The sequence below is a fragment of the Cydia splendana genome, chromosome 27 (assembly GCF_910591565.1).
Source record: "Cydia splendana chromosome 27, ilCydSple1.2, whole genome shotgun sequence".
NCBI lineage: Eukaryota > Metazoa > Arthropoda > Insecta > Lepidoptera > Tortricidae > Cydia > Cydia splendana.
In genome coordinates this window covers 8,443,943-8,470,229 of record NC_085986.1, presented here as the reverse complement: position 1 = coordinate 8,470,229, position 26,287 = coordinate 8,443,943, and the positions used below count along the sequence as shown (strand labels likewise).

The 26,287-nt window shown below is 36.7% G+C and overlaps 1 protein-coding gene across 2 annotated transcripts; it reads right to left on the bottom strand.

Moving 5' to 3' along the window:
• Positions 1-9,537: 9,537 nt before the first annotated feature.
• LOC134803681 (uncharacterized) lies at positions 9,538-22,071 on the bottom strand. 2 transcript variants are annotated; one of them, XM_063776471.1, is made up of 7 exons: positions 22,012-22,071; positions 20,054-20,214; positions 19,519-19,644; positions 15,183-15,512; positions 14,175-14,366; positions 13,204-13,252; positions 9,538-12,973 (listed from the first exon to the last, which is right to left on the bottom strand). In XM_063776471.1, exons 2-7 carry the CDS (start codon positions 20,187-20,189, stop codon positions 9,583-9,585), a joined length of 4,224 nt encoding a protein of 1,407 aa, XP_063632541.1. In that variant the 5' UTR covers positions 20,190-20,214; positions 22,012-22,071; the 3' UTR covers positions 9,538-9,582. The 2 variants fall into 2 exon arrangements, with proteins under 2 accessions (XP_063632541.1, XP_063632542.1); XM_063776472.1 differs by lacking the exon at positions 22,012-22,071 and adding an exon at positions 20,844-20,957.
• Positions 22,072-26,287: the final 4,216 nt, after the last annotated feature.

Below are 26,287 nucleotides of genomic sequence, written 5' to 3'. Positions count from 1 at the left end.
CGATAGACTAGGCGCGCTTCTGAATAGAGCTAAAGAGATTAATCTTAAGTTTAATAAACAAAAATGCAAAATAGGGGTACAGTCAGTAACATATTTAGGGCATATTTTCGACGCAAACGGAATGCGGCCTGACGATAATAATAAGGTTAGGGCAATAAAAGAGATGCCGACGCCACACGTCAGGAAAAGTTTGGAAAGGTTTTTGGGGGCAGTGAATTATCTATCTAAATTCATACCAAACCATTCGCAACGTGCGGCGCCGTTGACAAATTTGTTAAAAAAAGATAATGACTGGCGATGGGAGCAGAACGAGCAAAAGGCATTCGAAGACTTAAAAGAAGTCGTGTGTGGGGCAGGGGTATTGGCTTTGTACGATGTGGAAGCGCCGGTGCTGCTGTCGGTTGACGCGTCGCGCGACGCCCTGGGCGCTGTGATCATGCAGGGCGGGCGGCCAGTGGAGTTTGCTTCGCGTACGCTAACCGACGCGCAGCGCCGTTACGCACAGGTGGAGAAGGAGCTTTTGGCGATAGTGTTTGCATGCGAGCGCTTTCACCAGTACATTTTCGGTAAGGAAAGGGTAGTCGTAGAATCGGACCATAAACCCCTAGAGAGTATTTTTAAAAAGCCGCTAATGTCTGTCCCAGCACGCTTGCAGCGCATGTTGCTGCGATTACAACACTATGACTTGCATGTCACTTATAAACCAGGAAAATACATGTATATGGGTGCCCCTTAATACGCCTAACATTAATTGTCATAATATGAATTCGCATAACAGATTTGGCATAACATAATTGTGCATAACATTGAACAGGCATAATATTAAAAAAGCATAACACTTGTTGTGCATAATAATGACTCCGCATAATTGAAATATGCATAACATTATTAACTATAACATTATTTGGCACAAAATGAATTAGCATAATTTAATAAAGCAAGGGAATTAGATGGATCAGGGCAAAACCGACTCGGTTAGGTCAGGTTCACAAGGCTAAGGCAGAATCGAGCGAAACGAAGCGAAGCTTGTAACAAATAATAATCTTTTTGCTGTAAAACATTATTAAGGCGTAGTAAATTCGTGTTCTTCTTTTTTTATAATTTTAGGTTTTAGAAATAATTTTCAGATTTTGATTATGTTGCAATTTTTTTTATGTGCATCATAGACCTATTTTAGTGTTTTTTTTATCGAGCAAAAGTCAAAAACTCAGGATTCAAATCGCTGAAGTCCCTAGAGAAAGGTCGCAAGATTGCTAATTAAATTTTTGGCAACCGTATTGTGATATTTGGGATCTAAAAAAGCGCTACTTTTACTTAAAACTTCGTTCTCTGAACCTACTTAACCTTAATTCGAGCCGCTCTGTCTACATTTTTATTAATTTGCCTTTTATATTAAATTTATGCAATTTAATAATTATGCGAAGTAACTTTATGCTTATTATATTTATCCCAAGTCATCGTTATGAGAATTTACGTTATGCGCATTAACATTATGCGTACTCAGTTATGCGAAATAATGTTATACAATTTAGAAGTTATGCGTAATATACGTTATGCCAATTTGAATTAGGAGCATTAAGTTATGCGAATTAATGTAGACCCATGTATATTCCAGATACCTTGTCTCGTGCCTCGCTGCCGGATCTTTACAGTGACGATGTGCATAAAAACAATATATGTGAAGTAAAATTACTCGTGGGTAATTTACCAATGTCAAATAACAAACTTTCCCACATTAAAAAAGAAACCAAACGCGACACAGATTTTTTAAAATTAAGCGAGTACATAAATAAAGGTTGGCCAGATCACAAATCTGAGGTTGAGAGCGAATTAAAATTGTACTGGTCATTTAGAGAAGAGCTATTTATAGTGGATGGAGTAATATTTAAAAACAACTTAGTATTAGTACCGCGAGCGCTAAGAGCAGATATGCTCGAAACTATTCACGAAGGTCACATGGGTATTGACCGGTGCAAGCGGCGCGCGAGGCAGGTCGTGTTCTGGCCTGGCATCACGCAGGATATCGAGGCATTTGTGAAGCGCTGCCGCACCTGTCAGGAGAGTCTAAACGCTCCCGCGAGAGAACCACTGATTCCAGTTGAGATTCCTGAGCTGCCATGGCAAAAAATCGGCTCCGATATATTTGAGTTACAGAAGAAATATTTTTTAATCATTGTAGACTACTATAACTATGTAGAAGTATGTAATTTGCCAAATATACAATATACAATATATACACAAAGCATGAAAGAAGTTTTCTCGCGCCATGGCATCCCAGAAATCCTGATTAGTGACAACGGAACTCAATATAGCAGTCGAGAGTTTAAAATGTTCGCTAGACAATGGGGGTTTAAACATGTGACGTCATCGCCAAACTATCCACAATCGAACGGTAAGAGCGAACGCGCGGTGCAGACAGTAAAATCTCTTCTTAAGAAAGCGATTAATACAAACGGGGATTTTTATTTAGCCTTGTTAAACTATCGTAACACTCCCAGGGACGGTTTAAGCTCTCCTGCACAGCTTCTGATGGGTCGTCAACTTAAATGTAAGCTCCCGGTGCACCCTAGGTTATTGATCCCGCGGCCAATTGACCCATCAGAACATTCGACAATGTTGCGTAATCAAATAAAGGTTAAAGAATATTACGATAAACACACAAGGACACTTCCTTCGCTTCACGCAGGCGATGAAGTTGTGTGTATAGACGGAAAGACGAGAACTCGTGCTACCGTTGTAGGTAACGCCGAGACACCTCGCTCTTATATAATAGAAAATAAGCTAGGAGGTAGGTTTAGGCGCAATCATGTATAAAGTATAATGATGCCAAACTTACTAGCCCCTCCCGCTCAAATCCCCTTACACCGCACCGTACGCGCCGTTAAGTGGGTTAGGTTAGGTTTGAACTGCGATCCTCACTGAACCGAAAAAAAGTGGGTTAGGTTAGGTTAGAACTGCGAGCCTTACAGAAACGAAATGCTACTAGAAAAGTGGTTTTGGGTAGGTTCGAACTGCAATCCTCACAGAACCGAACTGCTATCAGAGAAGTGGGTTCGTGAGGCTAAAACTGCGACCCTTACAGAAACGAAATGCTACCTACTAGAAAGTGGGTGGTGGTACAATAATCTTTCACCGGCCCCAATAGAAGCCGTTAGTTTTTTCTTGAAAATTATTTTCTACTATTTTATGTCGAACTATACGAGTAAGTAGGTACAACAAAGTCAATCGCTCTATATTATTTTTGGCCAACTGCGAGTTCTCAGTTCGGGGCGAACTACTAGTTTACAAAGTAATAAGCATCAACAGTTGCCTGCTAAGGCGTACAATTGCGGTAGGCAACCTACCTATCTTAAAACTAAGCTTACAAATAGTTTATACTAACATTGTTATCTGTATATGTTTGGTATCTGTTAACTTGCAAAAAATTCATCGATATCAACAAATACTTTATCTTTTAGCCAGTTCTTGAGCCTCCGTTTGAACATAATTCCGTCTAGCGCTTTCATGTCTAGAGGGAGATGGTTGAAAATACGGATAGCCATAACAAAATTGCTCTTTTTGTAGATAGAGTTGTTAACCCTTGGAAGGTAAAGATCATATTTGTACTGGTCTAGTATATTGCTTTTTAATCATGACTTATTTACAAAATATGCAGATTGACTTTTTATGAATAAACATAGCTCTAGGATGTAAATACATATTTTATTTAATACTGTTTATATTAAATCAATTTAATTACATATCAAGCTTATTTAACTTAAACATGGGAAGTTAAAAGACGTTTTTAGGGTTCCGTAACCAAAGGGTAAACGGGACCCTAATGAGATAGACAGACAGTTGAAATTTTCACAGATGATGTATTTCTGTTGCCGCTATAACAACAAATACTAAAAAGTACGGAACCCTCGGTGGGCGAGTCCGACTCGCACTTGTCCGGTTTTTTTCTCTAAACACGTTACGAAGCGATTCCTCAGTACATATAATACAGCTAGCACATAGATACAGCTCAGTAGATACGATATACAGTTTTTGAGCATTTTTTTTGTAGTTACATTTTTTTTTGTTGTAGGTACTTATTTTAGTGATAATTATTTGTTATATGAACAAATAAATACAGAATAACACATGCATGTCTTTATTGTCTATATTTTACTTCCATCCGATATCGATACCGGACCGGGCAATGTGAAAACGCTCTGCTGCATCGATTCTTTAAATTAGTTGAGTTTATCAGGTTTCAAATAAGAGTAATATACTGGTATCAAATCTTCATCCCTTAGTTGAATTCTGAAAAAAAAAGGTAAACAACATTGTTCATTTATAATAGTTATTCGTGAATTTCCTAATTTTCGCACGTGTATCGTGATACACGTGCGAAAATTAGGAAATTCGCGACAAGTGGCGAATTAAAAAAAATCGAAGCGAGTTGCGAATTATGTACCTATTCGCATGTGTATCGTACAACGTTTTACTGTACATACATCTCTTTAAATGTGTAATTCTAGTCAGGATCGCGAGCCCTTTTCATCCTTATAGGAGAAAAAAAGTGTTTTAAAATTGTATTGTATGTTTTATTAATAAAACAGAGATGGGTGTCTGGCGTCCTACGAGCTGCCCCTTTTTTGCACAAAAAGTCAGCCTCACTGTTCAGAGGGGGAACGCGGCCAGCGTCCTGGGAACAATCGCCCCAGTAATTTACGTACCTTAGACTATCTACCCTCATATACAACACCAAAAAGTAACAATGTATACGGTAAAAGAGTAATTGAATTTCTACTCCCATATATATTAAACACCTTACCTAAGAATTTACAGTATGATCTCATTAACATTGTTGAAAATCACGGCAAATTTATGCCAATCCTAAAAAAATACTACCTAAGTCTAGACTAATGTATAAAATAGAAGCAGAGATTTTGATATTCATAGATTAATTTAAGTTTACCGAAACACAACTAAGCATGTAATAAATAATAATAGTATCAATTAATAATAGTATTAAGCAAACGCGGATTGGACCGCGCGATCTCGCCAACTATTACATAAACCCTATAGTGTAAATAACATTATTTGCGGTATTTGACGTCTGTCACTCACAACAGCAATACTACGTAAAATGTTTTGCACACAGATATAGGAATGAAGTATATAGTATTATATGCTCTGAGGTTTTGCACATCGAAATCACAAAGGAAAACAACTGCACTGCGAACGTTTACGTTCTACGTCTTTTTTTTTTAATTTTAGGGTTGGCCGGACACCACCGTTATGAATCGGTAGTCGTCTAAGTAAATCGATATGAATTTTTCATTTTTCTTTTAATAAAAATAAGGAAAAGGTGGATAATTAACTCTAAATATGGATATATTTATCGTCACTTAACAGACAACAAATTTGACACAGAAATAACATAAATAAACTTTAAAATAGATCCCCAGTTAGTTTCAATTTTGACAATGGGTGCGACCTACTCGGTCGGTGTATTAAATACACCGACCGACCGGTAGCTTGCGGGAAAACCATATAATTCTAGCTTTATTTAAATCTCAAATAAAAATTCATTATACGTCACAATTCGATACCTCAGTCTACGTGCCATCCAATCGTAATCGCTTGCTGTGACAATCGATTTGCGTTAGTTACATCTCTATATACGTCAGTCATAATGTGTCAAATACCGCAAATAATGTTATTTACACTATAACAGTCCGCCGGACGATATCGGCCGGTCAGTTGTTCAGAACTGTCAAATTTTTGTTCTAACTGACAGGCCGATATCGTCCGTCGGCCTGTTAGTCAGTGGTCGGCTTTGTTTGACATCCAAAACAGATGGCGCTGCACTGCGCCGAGCGCGGTCTACACCATAGTCTAATAAAACATGGTCTTCCATTCCCAGAGTGACACGGGCCTACGTCACAACAACATGGCCGCTATATATAGCGCTATCGCATATTATCATATAGCGCTGTCGCATGATGACGTAGGCCCGTGTCAGTTAGGTGACCTAGAAAAGACGGGAATGGAGTACCAGGCGGAGTATATTATTATACCATGGTCTACACAACTTTGACACCCACCCGCTATCATCAGCTGCCTACCCGTGAAGATGTATGTGACTGCGTCGAAATATCGGGAGCTCGAAAACAATACAAAAGGTAATCACGGTTCATATCCCGGTCTATATAGACAGCGCGTGAACTCGTATGCGATTTTAGTTACATTGAGGACTAATGGTTGCATCCAATTCAACTGACCAATCAAATACCGCAATTTAATGAAACTCGCATGCGAATTCTCGCACCGTCTACATCAGCCTTAAGTCTAGTATAATGGATCTTACCCATATACATGTTTGATCACCAACACATATGACTTAGCGATCGCCCTCTCAGCCTCCGGTTTCCCCTGCCAATCAAACTTATTATGCCAATAATCTACTAAGAACTCCTTCGTCGGGTACCATTTCCTGATTGGCCCCAAGTTTCGTATCTCTCTCTGGATGGCTCGTATTATATAATTGATTTGGTGGTACCAAAAAGCTTCCCATGCTAATCTTATCTCTTTAATTATTCTCCTGAATTCTTTACGCGCATATGATATATTCTCTTTAGTTGCTTCTGTTGTATTTTCTTCACTTTCTTCTCTCTTTATTCTCGCTTTTTCGTGTCGTTTATAGTATGGTGTTATCGATGTATGTACTGTGTCAAACGCTTTTCTGTGTTCTTCGTGTTTCATTATTCTATTTTTTACGTGTTTTCGTTTATAGTTTGGCGTTATTGATGTCTGCAGTTCTGTGTCAAACGCTTTTCTGTGTTCTTTGAGTTTCATTATTTTATTTTCTGTAAAGAGATTGCCGTTGTGTTCAGTGTTTTATGCTTTTGCTGCTATTTGATTCATGTTTTTTATTATTATTGAAAATAACATGGAAATATAAAATACGAGTATGTGTACCACAATACAAAGATTCGCCAAACTGCGGGGCAGTTTTTTGGCGATGAGCTCGCTCTTTTTATAAGTACATCAAAAGCAGGTACATAATTTTGCACTTTCTTCTTTTCTTTATGTGATTTTACGTTATTTATTATGTTTCTATACTCTGTATCTTTAGGTACCTAATTAAATAAAAGTAAACCAGATGAGGGTAGATGAAAACATTACACGATCAAATAATGTAGGTTAAAGTCAGGTCGTTCATTGACTGATCCAGGCGGTTTTGTATTTGGTTGGTTAACCAATAAATATTGAAACTACCCGAAAATGTACGAATTGTTTGTTTACATTTATTTAAATACCTAAAGGTACAGAGTATAGTTTGAGTTACATATATTTTGTTTTGGTTATATTATTTAAGGCGAAAATATTAGTATTTCATTTATCAGTCATTTATTTTCGATTATAGTCTTATCTTAACGGTATGTGTTCCTGTATTTCCGTTTTGCTCTCCAATATATGTGACGTTTTGAACCAAAAGGTACCACATTGTCGGTTGTCGATAAGGTTGATTTTAAATTGAAGCTATAATAGCTGTATGGAAAGAGGACCTTATTGACAACCGACAATAAGTATCCTTTTGGTTGAAAATGGCACATATGTGTTTGTCTATGTCTTAGTAGGTGCGCTACAGCACACAATTTTTTTTCTGAATTATATTATCGAAATCAAAATGTTCAAGTAACTTAGTGCATTAAATCATTTTTAAAATCAAAATACAAATCTTGGATACCGTAAAATGGGGTGAGTAGGGTCAAAATTGAAATTCAAACCTCGATAACATTTTATTTTTACATATGAAAACTGAATGGTGAATATATTAAGTGTTCCGGACGTTTGTATTTTAGTTTTTATTTTATTTTGGGTAGTTCATTTCATAACTTTGACGATAAAGAGGAAGACCCACCTCACCCCGTAGTGCCTCGTATTTGGGGTGAGAGGGGTTTTCATACAAAGGTGATTTTGGAAGATTGTTGGATTGATTTTTTTTTATTATGCGTATTACTATAGCACCATTTTAAATTGGAATACATTATTTTTGTAGCAGTAGCCTTAAAATGCCTTCTCACCCCCCTCTCAAACCTTCTCTCCCCATTCATAACCCAACTCTCCCCGAGAACCCTACTCACCCCATTTTACGTTATCATTTTTAAAATCAAAATACAAATATTGGATACAAACTTATGGATAGGTACTGGTAGGTAAAAGTAGGTACTTTTCATAAGTATTTTTTAGAAGCTGTTGTTTAGTTATTTTGACGTCCGCGGATGCGAATACGGATGCGGATATTTAAAGCCTCACATCCGTGGATGCGCATGCGAATGTGTAGATTTGGTACTTAAAAAACGTCAAATATTACATTTTTAGCATTTTTTATTTAAAAAAAACGAAACGTTTAGTATTTGAGCAAGAATATTATATAGGTGCATTAAACAGTAACTTGCCCGACTTTTCGGGATCTATCCGATTTCGTTATATACACCGTGTTTTTATTGAATTCCGTTAACGGGTATGGTTAAGTACGTTTAAGAGAACAAAATGGCATAGTTAATTAAATATATATATATATTTTTTTTGATTTTTTTTTAAATAAAATTAAGTTTAAAAAGTAATTAAATGTAGCATATAGTGTTGTTGTAACACGGGCATTACATTTAACTCAACCAAACAATTGAAACCTGTGACATATCAATGTCATTTCGAACATCGATCGACCGAGATTGTACTTAAGCTTAGTAGCAAATGCATGAACTCATTCTAAACACCAATCAATATGTAAACCGTCTATAAGGCAAGTGTACACGCTTGTAGAGGCCTTATGGATAAAAATAAATTATTGATTATCTCCGAAATGGAGTTAATTAGAATATCGGTGTCTTTGAGAAAGTTACTTGATTTAAGCTCAGGAATGCACCCCTGAAATTAACGGAAATAAAAAAAACACGGTGTATAATGACAAAATTACCTAGCACTTACGCCGCCGGTGCCGCCGCTAATACGTTCCTGTTACCGACTTGGTCGACATCCGCATCATGCGGATGCTCCGCATCGATTTTATGCGGATGCAGATGCGGATGTTGAAAATAATGCGGATGTTCCGCGGATGCGGATGCGGATGCGAATATTCGCAACATCCCTGGTTCTAAATGCCAATCAAAAATAGACATCACGCAAACGCGAACGCTCGTCACGCTGTCGAATGAAATTTACACTAGGAGTTCTGTTACCAACAAATGTTATCGAGTTTTTAAACAAATATCTGTGGCAGACTGATTTCTTAATTTTGTAATCGACTGCTGAAATAATTGATTTTACATTTCCTATCATAATATTCAAGGCACATCCTGGTGTTAATAACAAAGAAATAAAATTTGACACATGTATTATTAATTATTTATTATTATTTTTTTTACAAAACATGCAAACTATAAATTATATACAAAGTATGGCATACGTCAAGGGGCCCACTGATTAACAGTCCGCCGGACGGTATCGGCCTGTCAGTTGTTCGGAACTATCAAAATGTTGTTCTAACTGACAGGCCGATACCGTCCGGCGGACTGTTAATCAGTTGGCCCCTTCACACTTGTGTTAGTAGTGAGTGGAGTTATTTTTTACAATTGCGTTGCGTTTAATATTATTAAATATATGATTGTTATCGAACGCCTGCGATGGGTCCGCATATGGGATATTCGAAATTAAATCTGCATTGAGCTTACTTGTTTTTTCTTCATCCAGTCGATGTCTAACATTTGACTCATGCGGCACAATTGTCTTATTTAAAAAAATAGTATCTATAAAATATTTTGTCTGTCCTTTTCGTCTTGGATCATTAGTATTACCGGCTTGACTTATGGGTATATCCGCCGTTCTGTCAATCTTTATATGGTTTTTCAGCACAGGTGATGTATTTATGACATATTGATTACGCGTTGCTGCAGGTTTTATATTATTTTTTTGTGTGACAGGGATTTTTTCAGTCGTAGTTGTAGTAGTAGTATAAATGTCAGGTAGCTTAGCTATTTCACTTGAAATTTTTGATAGGTATGCTTGTAAAATGTCAGTGTTTTGGTCTAATCGATCCAATATATGGCTTGTCAATTGTTGATTCTGTGACATTGCTTTCAGAAGTTTTATCTTTAAAGGATCAACAGTCGTTGTGGCGGGAGTAGAATGTTTTTCCGCTTTAATGGTCGTCGCCGTTGTCGTCGGTTCTATTGTCGTAGTTGACATAGTTGTCGTCTTTTGTGTATAATTTTCTGTCTGTGTTGCAGATGGCGTCTCTGAATTTTGTGAATTTAACGTGTTACAAAGTAGCTTGCCTAAATCAGCAGCTTTTAAATGAAATATTTTACGTGGACTAGACGGTATAATAATGTCCAATAAATTCATTTCTACATTAGATTCTGTTGTGACACTTTCATTTCTTTCGTTCTTGTTATCTAGTCTGTCAACCAGGGAATTATTTCTAAGACTTTCCATTTGTAAGGGATTCGTAGCTTCATTTATGTTTGGTGTTGTTGAATTCAAATGATGATTGCAGATATGGGTTCTATTTATGTTATCATCAGGTATTTCCACTTTAGATATTTCGGTAAAATTTACTTGTGATGAATATCGTAAACCACTTTTGTTATAAGACTTATTAATGCTAGTGTGAATTTCTTTAAATCCAGGTTTATTATAATTTGTATAATTGTTATTCTCGCGAGGTATTAGTCTAATGCTAATTTTGTAGTTATTCTTATGAGATGGCACGACAGCTTTTAATAAGTCTCGCACGTTTGATGACTGATACATATCTTCATTATCAAAAGGAGTATTAGATTCTTTACTTCTTTGAATTTTTTTAAAGTGTGAGTTATCCTCTATGGTCTCAGTGTCTGTAAAAATATGAGGGTATTTTGCCATGAGTGGATTTTCTATCATTCGTTCCCATGTCGGATTTTTATTTGAGAATATAAAAGTATTATGATCAAAATTTACTGGATCTTTGTACATATTTGGTATATTACTCAACGTGCTAAAATGATAGTCGGCCTTTTCATCATTTTCGCGATCTACTATTTGTGGTCCATCTAGTTCAGCTATTATTCTTTGATTTGCATATATGTCAGAGTTTCTTTGACCCATATCTCTGTCGATTATTCTTAATGTATGAAGTTGTCTTTTATTTCTTTCTTTATTTACTTGTATTTGTATAAAATCATTTGACGTGCTTTTAAAAAATATAGGATTTGTATTATGAGCATCCTGTTTTTTTATTTCTGAAATACGTGATCTGAATGGTTGGTTGCTTGGTTGAAAAAGAGGTTTATTTTTAAGAGGATTTTGTTTGTTCGATTTCATTACTTTAATAAAAAATAAATCTGGTTTTGCAATGTTATCATTATATACATCATCAGAAACTATGAACATGTTAGTATTTTCACTCACTAATCCAGTTTTATCTACTTGCCGTTTACTGCGTTTGCTTTTTCCGTAGTATATTTTGCCGAGATGTCGCGGAAATGCATTTGTATTTAAATATTTATTGAACCTCATCTTTTTATTAGAATTCATAATCGTCTGGAGAGGGACAGAGCCCTTTTTTCTATTCCGGTTAATTAGAGAAGATTTTCCTTTTCTTTTAAAAATAATGCCTTGTAAATTATTTCCTTGAATTTCGGTACTTCTTTTATAAATATCATGTACCTCATCATATGTATTGAGAGAGCGGTAATGGTTATTGTAAATGTAGTTATATTCATTTTTACGATGGTGATTTACTTTTTTAACAGACTGTCTAATATTTTGTCTGTCCATAACAAATCTTTTGGTTCGTCGAGGTGCCTCATCATTTAGGACCTCACGTTTTTTCAATTCCTGTCCATATATTTCGTAGTCACCTTCGTGGTCTCCAAGTTGGTCAGGGTTATCGTTCTTCTGGTGATACTTTTTTACTATATTTTCAATTCCGTGGAATAATTTAATACTTTCTGGATCTGGTACCTGATCTACATACTGATTATATCCAATAGAGAACCCGGTGCCTTCTATGTCTTTAAAAAGAAGCTGTAATTTACCAAGGTCCTCTGCATTTGTATTTTCTGGACTCGAATCTATCGACAAAGGAAGTTGGATCCTTTTACCTACTGCAGGGTATCTGATATCTTTTGTATAATCAACCATTACTTGATTTAATTCAGCCGAATTTATAGATTTTGAACTACTAAGGAATTTTGGTTTAGTATCATGTTTTTTCCATGTTTCACCGTTTTGATCCGCTACAAGTGGTAAGGGGTCTACTATTGGCGTAGATTTACTAATAGGATCCAAAGTTCTATATACACTTGAGTGACTTGCGATAGGTTGGACGGGAAGGCCTGTTACCGTTTCACGATCAAGTGGAGTTTGGATTCTTTTTAATAACGGTTCACGTTGATTATTGTCTTTTTCCTTATTTGCGTGCGTGATTGGAGTATTTTCACGACTTGAACGAATAGCGTTCTGTATTTTATCGATAAGACTCATTACTAACTTTCGTTTTTTCTCTCCTTTTAGTCCACTCTTATCGAAGTGCGTTTCTATTTCTACAAAAAGTTCATCGTCGTCCTTTGTGTGACCGTGTGGTGTTTCAGTTTGCTTCTCATAAGATTCAACGTTTCTTTTTATTCGTATTTTTTTCTTTTCAATCGCTGACATAGATTCGTTAGATTTTTCAAACTTTTTAAGATACTCCAATGTAATTGTTTTTAAGTAGTTATCTGGCAGGTGTCTATTTTTGAAAGTATTTTTTAAGACACCAGCGAAATCTTCGACGTCATTATTTATTGTGTTTTCTACCGTTTTCTTATTCTTTTCCGTCGTTGTTGTTGTTGTTGTAGTTGTTGTTACAGGTGTTGTTCTTGTTGTTGATTCAGAACTGTCTTCGCTTCTGATTTTCATTGGTTTTCCATTGTATATAAATTTGATGATGCCTTGAAAATCTCCATTTGAATTACTGCAACAAACAGTAATTTAAGTTTATTTGTCTATTTTTAAGTTATAATAGTTATAGTAATTTAAGTATAAAATATCTGGGAGACCGAGCTTTGCTTGGAAAACATATAAAAACTCAAAAATACGCGTTTTCCCAGAGATAAGACCTAGCTACTGATGTACAGTTAACAGTTGGAGATTGTAATACAACGCCAGTGAACATTGTGTGAAGAATATTAAATTCTGACTTACTTCTCCTTTTTTTCGTCCTGTTTTATATCGACTAATATATATGCTGGATCTGAAAACAACAATTTACAAATCTTAAAAACAAATAAGCAATAAAAACGAAAACTAATTATTTACATAATATACGATTACGAAAAGTAAATATTTACATAATGTGTGCGGAAAGTTTCCAAAAAGTTGCAAGTTCTCGGAAATTTTAGGAAAATTTCACAGGATTCAAAGGAAACGTTCATTGTGATCTTATACAAAAATATAAGAAGTTTCCAAAACTTTTTCATATGGATTTATTTATTATTTAAGTACCAAGTGAATTTAAACTCAGTAAAGCAGACTACCCATTTGATATTAAATTTGTAGAAAGACACATAATAATGGTAATTAACAATTAGAAAAAGCTTTATCCCTTTGACGGATTTCTTCCAGTTAACCTTTGAGTAGATAAGGGGAGAAAGTGAGAATAGTTCGACAAATGCAGCAACATGTACAAGGCACTAGAAAGACAAAGGATATTTGAAATATATAGGTATCCTGAACACTATTGAAAATAAACGCGGAAAAATGATTGGACACGTAATACGATCGATCACTTCTTTAAAACTATGCTGGAGGGGCGGACAGGACGCAGAGGAAAACCCAGACGCAGCTTTTTAGAACAAGTGAAAGAAAAAGTAGGGGCCGTGTCATATCAAAAAGTCTAAGAGCTGCGCAAGACAGGGAAAGCTGGAAGATACTCCATCGACAATAGAATAACTCTTAAGTTAATAATGATGATGATGATGTACATAATTTATAGGATGGACATATATTGCAGTAAAAAGGAATAAGGTGGTGATACTGGTGCTCGACGTGGTCCCAGTACATGTCATCTTGAAACTTAAGTCATTGTCAATAGAGGTGACAGCAGGGTGTCTTCTATTGGGCATTAGCATGTCGAGCACTAGTACCACCAACTTTTAATATGTCTTATTACTAACGTTTATTATGTCTAGAAGTTTTAGTTCCTGTGTCGTTGTCAGCATTTGTAGCATAATCGAAGGCATTTACACCCCGTAGTGCCTTATTAAAGTATCTCATTTCATTGTCCAGGGTTTGCTCCTCATCCACGATTATATCTTTTGGTGTAGTTTCTGAGTAAAATTCTCCATTAGTCTCTGCATGTTCATTCTCTGAAATTTACAGTTTATTGTAAGTTTAAAGATCGATACTATCATCAGATTATTTTATCCTCCTAAGGCTCAGCCATACAAATGAAAAATCCAAAATTTGCCATTGAAATTAGAATCTATAGTGTAGAAAATAGAGTTTATTTTGCGTTGTTGGAAAATTGAACGAAACAAAGCAAAAGCGACTCTGTTCGAATTGAATAGGATTTAGATTTCATCGAACTGAAGAGGTACTATAGGTAGAACCTTGGGCCTTAGGAGGATATGGGTGAATTCACTTTCTCTTGTTAATCGTTGCTATGGTTACGTTCCTTGGATGACCCGTATAACCCCGATTTTAAGGTACCATTTAAATTTACCAAAGATAGAATTCATTTTTCAAATAGGTTTATTACAATGCGCTTATGAATTATGAACATCAAATAAAGCTACACCGGTTCTAACACCTCGGCCTGAAAATATGTAAGTTCCTTCTCAAATCGTGCATTTTAGTGGTAGTATTGGGACATCTAGTACTACTAAACATATTACATTTAACATTTATTTGAACAAATTGTGCCACTTTTGTCCCCGGTACAGAATAACAACGTAAAATAGCTGATCCACCCATCTGTTTGTTGGAAAAACTGTAATGTTCTTATTCCATTATCATTATACCTATTTTGGTCGAGTGGATGTCGACGTTTTCTATGGGAAGAAAAAACTTTTTTTTGGGATATCGGGGTTGGTCCCATAGAAAAAGTTGTTCAGTATGACCTACCTAATCACCTCGCACAATATGGCTAACGGTCCAAAAATGACCCTGTATGTTATGCGTACCTTTCTGAGCGTCTCCACGTTTGAAATTCCTTACCAGCGTCTTTATTTTTTCAATCAATTCATACATATTTACATGTCCAATTCCCTGCAACATTTTATGTAACGCCAAATATACAATATCTTCACCCCTCTGTTTTTCCGATTGTAGGTTATTAATTTCTATATTGTTCTTTTGTTTTACTGTCTTGATGTATATGTTGCCATTTTCTGGTTTCGGCGTTGTCATGTCTGAATCTTCATCGTCTAAAGCCTCTAGTAATGAGGCTAGCTTGTTAGTTAGATAGCTTTTGGTTTTTGGGCTGTTTATTCTAAGGAAGAAATTGTCTGAGTCTGAAATTAAATATTACAGTTTTAAATAAAATCTAGGTATCTATTTTTTTTATTTATGGTAGTTAGGTATACTATTCAAGTAAAGCAACTGCAATTAAAGTTAAAATTTAAACAATTTTTTTTATAAATATGAAATAAGGTGTTATAACTGTTGTGAGACTATATATTAAGAGGAAAGTGGATTGACCGCTTATATGTTTCTTTCGGGCAATCACCGGACACCGGGCCACCAAGCTTCAAACAGGGAGTCCCCTTGTACCGGGACTTAAATTATGACAGCCGTCTAATTGGGTACTTTCCTCTACTTAAAATAAATTATTTCACACTGTGCACTAAATAAAGTACTTACCAGATAATTATTAGATTAACATAGATAGCAGTTATTTTACACTATTTCTATTTAATAAATCGGATTGAAATATAAAAAGTAGGTGTGTTGACCGTGACGTCACTATACACCGTGTTTTTTTGATTTCCGTTAATTTCAGGGGTGCATTCCTGAGCTTAAATCAAGTAACTTTCTCAAAGACACCGATATTCTAATTAACTCCATTTCGGAGATAATCAATAATTTATTTAGCGTGTACACTTGCCTTAGGGCCGGTTTACATATTGATTAGTGTTTAGAATTAGTTCAATGCATTTGCTACTAAATTTAAGTACAATCTCGGTCGGCCGATGTTCGAAATGACATTGATATGTCACAGATTTCAATTGTTTGGTTGAGTTAAATGTAATGCCCGTGTTACAACAACGCTATATGCTACATTTAATTACTTTTTAAACTTATTTTTTTTTTTAAAAGCAAAAGAAAAAAATTTTTTTGTTTAAATTAACTATGCAATTTAGTTCTTCTAAACGTACTTAACCATACCCCGAAGTTAACGGAATTCAATAAAAACACGGTGTAGACGTTTTCATACAAATTCCATATTAGCAAATCGTATTGACAGTTCCATGACAGTTCTACAAAAAGAAGCTGATTTGACTAGTAGGAAAGTAGCCAATTTGTATATGACCGTGGTTCACTCTGCGATTTCGTCGCGTCGCTACAAGTACATGCGGCCCACACCAATTTTGGTGTCTAGCAGTAGTAGTTGCCGTGCACCGCTACGGAACCTCCTCGCGCTTGCGCCACCTTGCGGTCATATCTGTCGTAATAGTACTTATTCTGTGATATAACCCACTTTTCAATAGGGTATTTGACTACTAGTCAAATCAGTTTTATTCGAACTGTCAAAACGATTTTGCTTCTATGGAATTTATATGAAACACTAGCATGTGACGTCACAATCAAATTACCTACTCTTTATAGTTCTATACGGGTTTTAAGAGCGCTATTACATTTCGGCGTTGAGCGAGTTTAGGTATTTTACGCGCTGCGGCAGGCCGTGCGAGCTCTGTATGCCGATCCCTTCTGCCACACTCGCACTACAATGATGGATTAAACATTCTTGATCCTTCGCGAAGCATATTGAAATCAACCATAACAACACTAACTGTACTTAACTTTTAAAGTCCTAAAACTGTTATTTGGTAAGTACGAAAATACTAAATGCAGTGCAAATGTACATATGGGCTGTTCATAAATAACGTCATCTATTTTTGACGATTTTTGACCCCCCCACCCCTCAAATCATCCAAAAATCATGCTTCGGATGACTCTGTTTCCTCCTACGTCATGCTACCATCATCCGATGTCCAGACCCCCCCTACCCCTCCTCCCATTTGAAACGACGTAATTTATGAATAGCCCCATACTCGAACTTAGGAAGGTATATTACTCGAAAGAAATTATAGGTACCTACTCGCTTATTTACATGTTTCGTCATTGCATTTGGTACCTATAGGTTGTAAAGTTTGTATCAACGAGGGTTTAAAAACTAACTGGTACTGAGGATCTGATGATAATGATGATGATTAAGGTGGTCACGGATACCAACCAACCATGTAGTAACATGATTATGCTCGTTTGATTCGTCTCAACAAGATCTTTGACACTGAAGATACACAGGGTCTGATGATGGAGCTGGAAGGTGGCCACGGGTACCAGTCTATCATGTAACTAAACCACTTCGTGTTTGGGCTTGTTTGATTCGTCTCAACAAGATCTTTGACACTGAAGATACACAGGGTCTGATGATGGAGCTGGAAGGTGGTCAAACGAGCCCAAACACGAAGTGGTTCAGTTACATATATGGTAGACTGGTACCCGTGACCACCTTCCAGCTCCATCATCAGATCCTGAGTACTATCTTGTGTCCAAGGTCTTGTTGAGACGAATCAAACGAGCCCAAACATGAAGTGGTTCAGTTACATGATAGACAGGTACCCGTCGCCACCTTCGCGCTCCATCATCACACCCTGAGTACTACCTTGTGTCAAAGATCTTGTTGAGACGAATCAAACGAGCCCAAACACGAAGTGGTTTAGTTGCATGGTTGATTGGTACCGGTGACCACCTTCCGGCTCCATCATCAGACCCTGAGTACTATCTTGTGTCAAAGATCTTGTTGAGACGAATAAAACGAGCCTAAACACGAAGTGGTTTAGTTGCATGGTTGATTGGTAATTTGGTACTGGTGACCACCTTCCGGCTCCATCATCAGACCCTGAGTACTATCTTAAGTCAAAGATCTTGTTGAGCCGAATCAAACGAGCCCAAACACGAAGTGGTTTAGTTGCATGGTTGATTGGTACCGGTGACCACCTTCCGGCTCCATCATCAAACCCTGAGTACTATCTTGTGTCAAAGATCTTGTTGAGATGAATAAAACGAGCCTAAACACGGAAGTGGTTTAGTTACATGGTTGATTGGTACCGGTGACCACCTTCCGGCTCCATCATCAGACCCTGAGTACTATCTTGAGTCAAATAAATACATATACAATGTCAGGTCGTTTCAAATATTTTTAATCCTGTGCGGTAGTTTATTAAACTGTACCATTATAAATTATAATACTATAAAAACAGTGCTAGGATCAAAGTCTCTCGTTGCGGTTTACACGCACACAGTATAGCGTTTTACACGGCGCCCGCCGCACACAATGATAAAAAACCTCGTCGTCGCCGTTGAAAATGTGCGGAGCCGACCGACACACGTCCTGCCTCTACAAGCTCTGCCGCGGCACTGAGCTGGCGCAGCGCGCGTCATCGGTAATATAGAGTAGTTTTTAAAAAATTGCCAAAAAATTATAGTAGAATTTCATAAACACTAATGTATACCAACAGTATAAGCAAACGTTGCAGATTGCTTGAGTATGAAAATGACTTCGATATTAAGTAGATTTTCGTAGGAATTGACACTTGTTTCGGAGAGAAAATTGAGTTCGTTTTATTTTGATTTTCTCTTTCTCAGAGGTATGTAGGAAAAATATCGTTTGATATGCCTAAAGTACAGGGTATTAGTAATACAAAATAGCCAGGTTTAGCAGAGTAAACTTCTCAACATTTCCAAATAAGAGCTCGCCATTCAGTGCTTCACGGGGTTTTTCGGAAACGACCATCAGAAAAAAAATCATTACTAATTTAATAAGTCCTTTTTCTAATATTTACAACGATATTTCTAAAGATAAGAAGACGCTTTTACTGGAGCAAGTACTCATTGTTTCTAATAATGAGCGCAAAGTCCTGAATTTCGTCTACTAGTATCATCAATTTTGCATTATTTCGACTTTTCTTGTAAGAGCGCTCTTATAATAACTGCTGTCTACGTTTCTCTATTAATCTTCTGGTGCTTTATTTCATGCATGGTCACAGAATAAATAATAGTACAAGATACAGAAGATTCACTCTTTAACAAAACGCGTCTGTTACGATTAGGACAGATATGACCGCTACCACGCGCGGCTTATGGCTACCCACCAAAATTGGTGTGGGACGGATGTACTTGTAGCTACTTGTTGCGACGCGACGAAATCGCGGAGTGAGCCACGCCTGGCATGGTGTAAAATAATTTATTTTAAATACAGTCAAATACCTAATTTGGATTAAAACACAGTCTTACCTAAAGACCTCTTATTTCTGTAGCGTCCCCCGTCGTTGTCAACTCCAATGTAATAGTCCGGTATATCTGTCGTAGCTTCATTATTATCTGTGACGTGTTCTATTACTCCTACGTTCTCTGTTGATTCTGAAATATAATAATTAAATACATAAAAACATTTATTTAGAGCAGACACCGCATTATGAAGCGTTTACAAAGAGCACGAGGTCACCACGCATATGTACAATTTTACTTGTTAAAAAATGCTACGAATCCAGCAGCACAAAAGAGTTGTATTCTACGTTATTTTATACTACAATAACCCAAGAACACCCCTAAAGCTTAATAATTAAAAATATTATTAAAATATTAGAATATTGGTCCTAATTATGGGCGCGACTGAAATAAGCGGTCGCTCGGCCATACTAACATTGTACGGGATAGCATATGAATGGTGACCTCGATTGACTTATGTGATGGTCTAGTATAATGCTAGTAGTTGAGGTGGTCTGTGTTTAGAGGTAATTTAAGTCACCGGACAGGGGCTGCGAATTACCTCTCTCCCTCTTGCTGAGCAAGTTATCAATGTCAACGAAGACATTTGTCAAAATGACGGTGAACGTGAAGGCGATCACCAGCAGACTGACGCAGAACACCCTGTAGAACACACCTTCGCAGTCGCATCGTGACATCGGGTATACAGGGTGAAGGCGAGTGCTGCCGACAAAAATAAAATAGAATTTAAGGCTGACTCACGTTAGACCGGGCCGTGTCCGGCGCTTACTTTTCTATGACATGACAGGCGATCACGTGATGCTTTCCGTTGAAAGAGCATTTCTCAAAAAGTTTACATGTTATATTTCTATAAAAATTGGTATGCTGGTAAAGTACATGAAGCTGAACAACTTCCACCATATTCCCCAAAAAGTCCCAGAAAGTTACTAAGAAACATTCCTTTTTTGTTACCAGACTTCCTTACACATTTGGTAACAAAAAAGGAATGTTTCTTAGAAACTTTCTGGGACATTTTGGGAAATATGGTGGAAGTTGTTCAGCTTCATGTAATTTATTGAAATCATGTACTTCACGTGATCGAAATGTACAAACTTTTTGAGAATTGCTCGTAAGGCTCCTGAGGCTCCGGCCCGGACACGGCCCGGTCTAACGTGAGTCAGCCTTTAAGAGGATAAGGGACCGATTCTCCATACAAACGTAGTCCTAATTTTCCTCCCTGGATATTGACATTATGGAATATATTTTTGCACAATTTGATGTATTTTAATCATCGATATTAAACTTTCGTGAGACATATTTTAAAATGTTTATACGACAACGGTTTCACTCACTTGAATTTTTAGTCGCTATTGGCGACATGTTTCGGGCCCGTCGGGGGTCCTTCCTCAGGCTCGAGTGCTTGCGGCGACTGCAACTCGTGCACTGATCGCGTCGCCAATAGCGACTAAAAATCCAAGTGAGTGAAACCGTTGTCGTATAAACATTTATTTTAATCATAGCTATGCCGGACCGATTGTTTTTTTTTAGATTTTTTACTGTATTATATAAGAGTTTTAAAAATTGGTATGTAACCTGGTTTCCGCTCCTAACTCTTATAATAATTAAAAAATCTAAAAAAATCAAACGGTCGGGCATAGCTATGATTCAAATACATCAAATTGTGCAAAAATATTCCGTACAGTCGGGTTACTTTAGCCCTGGAGGGTAACTTTGGCCATTGAGATTAACTCGGTCCCGGTTATATTATTGCACTGTAATTATGGAAATATGACATGAGGTTGGTTTTAGCTATCTTTTCACGTTTTTATGTTTTTTATTAGACCCTTTTAAATGAGGCTTTCATGTGGGTCAAAGTTACGATCCATTGGGTCAAAGTAACCCGAGTTAACGGTTTTCAATAATGTTAATATCCAGAGAGGGAAATGGGGTATACGTTTGTATGGAAGACTGGTTTAGAGGATTTCGTCTTAACGGCTCGGTCACGACATTGCCCGACTTGCGACGGCGGCGGCGACAACCATTGGTGGGGACGAGAGGTTCCAACCTATGGTTGTCGCCGTCGCCGTCGCAAGTCGCGTCAAGTCGTGGCCGAGCCGTAACTTTTACCTGCACAACTAATTAAGTCTAGACACATTGTAACAAATGATAGATCTAATCAAGATGAATGATCCGGTGTTATCTAAATATTGAGAGTTATTTCAAAACACGGTTAGTAAATAAATAGCAATGACGTCTTCCTAATGTATACTGTCTGATGGTACAGTCAACATCAGTAGATGAGACGTGGTAAAAGTAATAGAAAAGTTTTTGTAAAAAATTTTGGTACAAGCTTATATCGCTGACTGTACTTTTCTTTCGCCTATTACCCATACATTGGCACGTATTGTGCTAATTACCGCACTAGGGCGGTAAAGTAGCACCATATATACTGTAGAATACATACAGACCGTGTAAACGCCTTTTACGAGCAAGCGTGATGAAAAATAAAATAAAACTTACCTTATTCGCCAGTTTCTAAATTTTACAAACGTTCACGTGTATTGGTCTCGAGAATCCGTGCCACAGTGCCATATCTGGTATCGAATGGGATGTTTTAAAAAACTAAAAGCAAAGAGGTGATAAGTATAGTATGCCATCCTTTTGTTAAACTTCACTCTATTCAGTATTGATTCGGTCAAATTGTATTTTTTGAAAAACAAATTATAGCCAGCATTCGATGAATGTAGTATGACACCTTTGGGTATGGTGCTTTGCGCACACTAGCGTCCCATGCCCCCCCCCTGCCGCAACCCCCCCTTTTAGCATGAAATATGTCCCGGTTGACAGTTTTTTTATGTTTTGGGGAAAGTATACAATATAGGAAAAAAGTTTCAATGGAAGAAATGATCGCTATTAAATTCTTAACAAAAAAGGTTATATATTCATTTTTTTGATATGACGCACCATATTGATGTTATGGCTAGATGAACTTTGACAAAATTTAACCGTTGAAAAACTTGTTGAAGATCAATATAACATAGTACGTGATAGTACTGTAAGAAATTTTACACGGAGAATAATTTTGCAAGCTTATTTTCCGTATAAGATTTCTTTCAGTACTATCACGTACTATGTTATATTGGTGAGTCTTACCAAAAAGTTGCATGTAACCTTTTTTGTTCAAAATTTATTAAGGATTATTTCTTACCTTGACACTTTATTCCTAACTCTAATACTTTTCTCAAAAATTAAAAAAAAACCGTCACCGTTGCGGCAGGGGGAGGGCATGGGACACTAGTGTGCGTAAAGCACCATACCCATAGGTATCATACTACATTCATTGAATGCTGGCTATAATTTGTTTGTCTTCCCCATACATTAGAACACAACTTGACCGAATCATATGTGCAGCCGTCTTTGAACTTTTGAAGATATGATTGTATACACGGTGGCCAAAAAATAAGTGCATTCCCGTTGCCAGGGAGGTTTTGGGATTATACTGAGCAACCTTTACTATGGGCAGGCGTGGCTCACTCTGCGATTTCGTCGCTTTGCTACAGGTAGCTACAACACTACAGTAGCTACAACGCTACAGGTAGCTACAACGCTACAAGAACATCCGTTCCACACCAATTTTGGTGGCTAGCCATAAGCCGCGCGTGGCGCTGTCGCCACCTAGCGGCCATATCTGTCCTGATCGTAAACAGACACGTTTTGTTATAGAGTGAGTCTTCTGTCCTAGTACCTACTCTTATTTATTCTGTGCTATGGGTATGGGACCAAATCGCCAAAAAAAAATTGACTTTTTCATACATTTTGGCTGGTCCATTTTCTATGGGAGGGTAAATTTTTTTTTCGCGATTTCGGGGTTGGTCCCATAGTAAAAGTTGCTCAGTATAATCCCAAAACCTCCCTGGCAACGGGAATGCACTTATTTTTTGGCCACCCTGTATATGCATGTCCTACTCCTAGCCTAGTCGGTAGCGACCCTGCCTACGAAGCAGGAGGTCCTGGGTTCGAATACAAATTCATTCGACAGCGGCGCGGTGTGTAGTAAAATGCGCTTTTTTGTCACCATATTTACAGACTTTTACAAGGATTTCATGCATTATTTTCTAGTATGTATAACTTCAGTCCTTGAACTACGTTATTGCTTGTCAGAAACACGACGGCTCATTATTTTCTCGATAGAATCTTAAGTTGAAGACATGCCTAACACTGTCTTTATTTCCTTATGTTAGAAGTACTACGACGAAAATGGATATGAAACTTACTTCAGTCGATAGCTTTTAAGTAAATCTTCATTATTGCTTGTCCTTTTATCGATACGTTAATTTTTTCATTCATCATTTTATGAATTCAACATTTTGCCTACTAAATTACACCCTACGCGGCAATACCTTGCGCCCATTCCTCACGCCAGTACGCCCGTGACCACTGTCAGCGTCGGACCTATGCTAGTTTAGCGGACGTTTCATAAAATGGGTAATCCTAATCACAGTATAAATATGCAAATATGTTATAAAGTTATATGTTTAATGTTTTTCAACATACTTACGAAGAAAAGCAAAATAATTCTTAAATACGGTGACATTTCGGACATTCGTCCGTCGTAATGTCATTTTATAACAAGTTGAGCGGCAAAGGCACACACCCATCTAAACAATCCGGAATTCAGTCACGATTGATAAATTGTGTAAACATATTTTAAACCTTAAATGCATGATTTTTTCTTTTTGCCCGAAATTAATATATGTAAATATCACATAATTGTTTGCCGATTCTACGAAAAATAGTAAAAAAATATATAACTTCGATTTTCACAGCGAAATCAGTGTCAGAAGTTGAATTGGCTAAATCATATTTATGTAAATATATAATTTTCAGTAATAGATATATGATTTTTTTACTACCATTAGAAAGAAACACTATTTGTGATATACCTATGATAAAGTTTTTAAATTTAAAATAATTACAAACCCCGAAAACACCGTTCAAAATCACATACTAAAAATTATCAACTTCTGGATTTTTCCAAGTTTCCGACTTTTCGTCTTAAAACGAATGTAATTTTTATAAATTAATAATATTGCGTAAATTTAACCCTTAAATCATCACCCTACTACTTGACGTTTGGTATAAAGGTGCGTTCAAGGACGTAAGCCTTTTTTTTTATCTGTGAGCTGTCTAATGCTTTGTAGACATTTGGCAACACTATGCATTTAAGGGTTAAAAGGCTATTAAATTAATTAATTAATTGAATAATTTTTAAACATAGATATACAGGATTCAAATATGTGGGAGTGTTTAGTGTATGATGGTAACCATTTCAACACTTTTAGTTTCCGAGATACCTGTACATGCGTTTTTCTGGAAGTGGTCGAAAAATGGCTATACTGGTTTTGTGTTTAATTGGATTAGGTATTTACATCCTAAGGAAAATAAGTGTAAGTACAATTGATCACTCTAAACTTTTATCGTAATAAAAAAAAATGCGAGAGTGTCATGGGACAATCGGTTGAAACGAAGTTAAGAAAGAGTCGTGACGGAAACTCGTGACGGAAAACTCTTATACTTTTTTTCGCCTAGCCTCCATCCGCCAAGTCCGTACCGTGCGATATGGAACTTTGTTCCAAAAAATGCTTTATAGCCATTTTTTATACAGTTGTTTTTATACCACACTGGTGGCTGGTGGCAAGCAATCATACGACCCGCATTTACCCTAGCTTATGGACGCCTGCAACTACAGGGATGAGGCACATCATGCCAAATGTTGATTGATTTTGTGATATAGTCCTAATATATAAAATAAGGCTAATAAAGGAATACATATATAACATTAAATATAACATTTCTGTTTTGTTGAAAATATAATTTATTTGTAGCTGCAGAAAATTTTAAAAATTTTCGGAAATAATTCGTGTACTTCGTGTAGTTTTGAAAATTGGTATAGTTATACCTTGTGATGTCCAGATAGACATACTAAAAGTCCTCGAGGGTAGGGGGTGTGTGGAGGGTGTAGCGGGGGTTGAAGATACCTTTTTTTTTCAATTTTTGCTCATATCTCGAATATCTGTACGAATAGCATCATAATTAGTTCGGACAAAAGTAAAACATAAACTTTTCTACAAATTTAGTTATTTTTATTTTTACGTTACATCAATACTTTAGGAGCTACAGGTTGTTAACACGTTCGCGGACGCGGATTGCATAGCATCCGTTTTTGTACTCCTCCTGGTGACGCGCCTGCTATTGCATCCGTTATTCTTTTTAAATTTCTTCGTTGAAATGCTTATCAATCCGCTTAACAACAGTATAATATTATTCACCAACTTTTCCTCTACCAGTCACCAGAGTCAAATAATGCGTACTGCCATATTACATAGTTTTATCGAAGTTAAAAATTATCCTCTGACGTCTCCAAATTGGCCTCCCTTTCTGTGACGCAGATGCTATAGCATTCGTCTTTGTATGGCAGCTCCCTTAGTAGCCCGGCAGGTGCGTCTGGGAGTGGACTCATGTAATTTGGGTGAATTTCGTGCGCGATAGCGATTTTGACGTATTTTTATAAAATCGTAATTAATGTTTTTCTTACAATTTCCTTAAGTTTTTCATTGTGTTTTAATAAACAAACGTGTTTACTTGCTGTTAATTACACTACAGTAAAATTTTGATAACGGTTAAAATGAAAAAGTGAGGCATGAATGTGTATACCTATTATTGAAATAATTACGTTACTAGTCATAGGTTTGGTCATATAATTTTGACTTATAGCCTGTTGGCGCTCGATGATCAC

Coding starts and splice junctions, on each gene's coding strand:
- LOC134803681 (XM_063776471.1), bottom strand. CDS start 20,189: ATGTCACGATGCGACTGCGAAGGTGTGTTCTACAGGGTGTTCTGCGTC. Junction 14,367..15,182: donor ACGTGGAGACGCTCAGAAAG/GTACGCATAACA, acceptor TGTAAATTTCAG/AGAATGAACATGCAGAGACT. Junction 13,253..14,174: donor AACTTCTAGACATAATAAAC/GTTAGTAATAAG, acceptor TGTTGTTTTCAG/ATCCAGCATATATATTAGTC.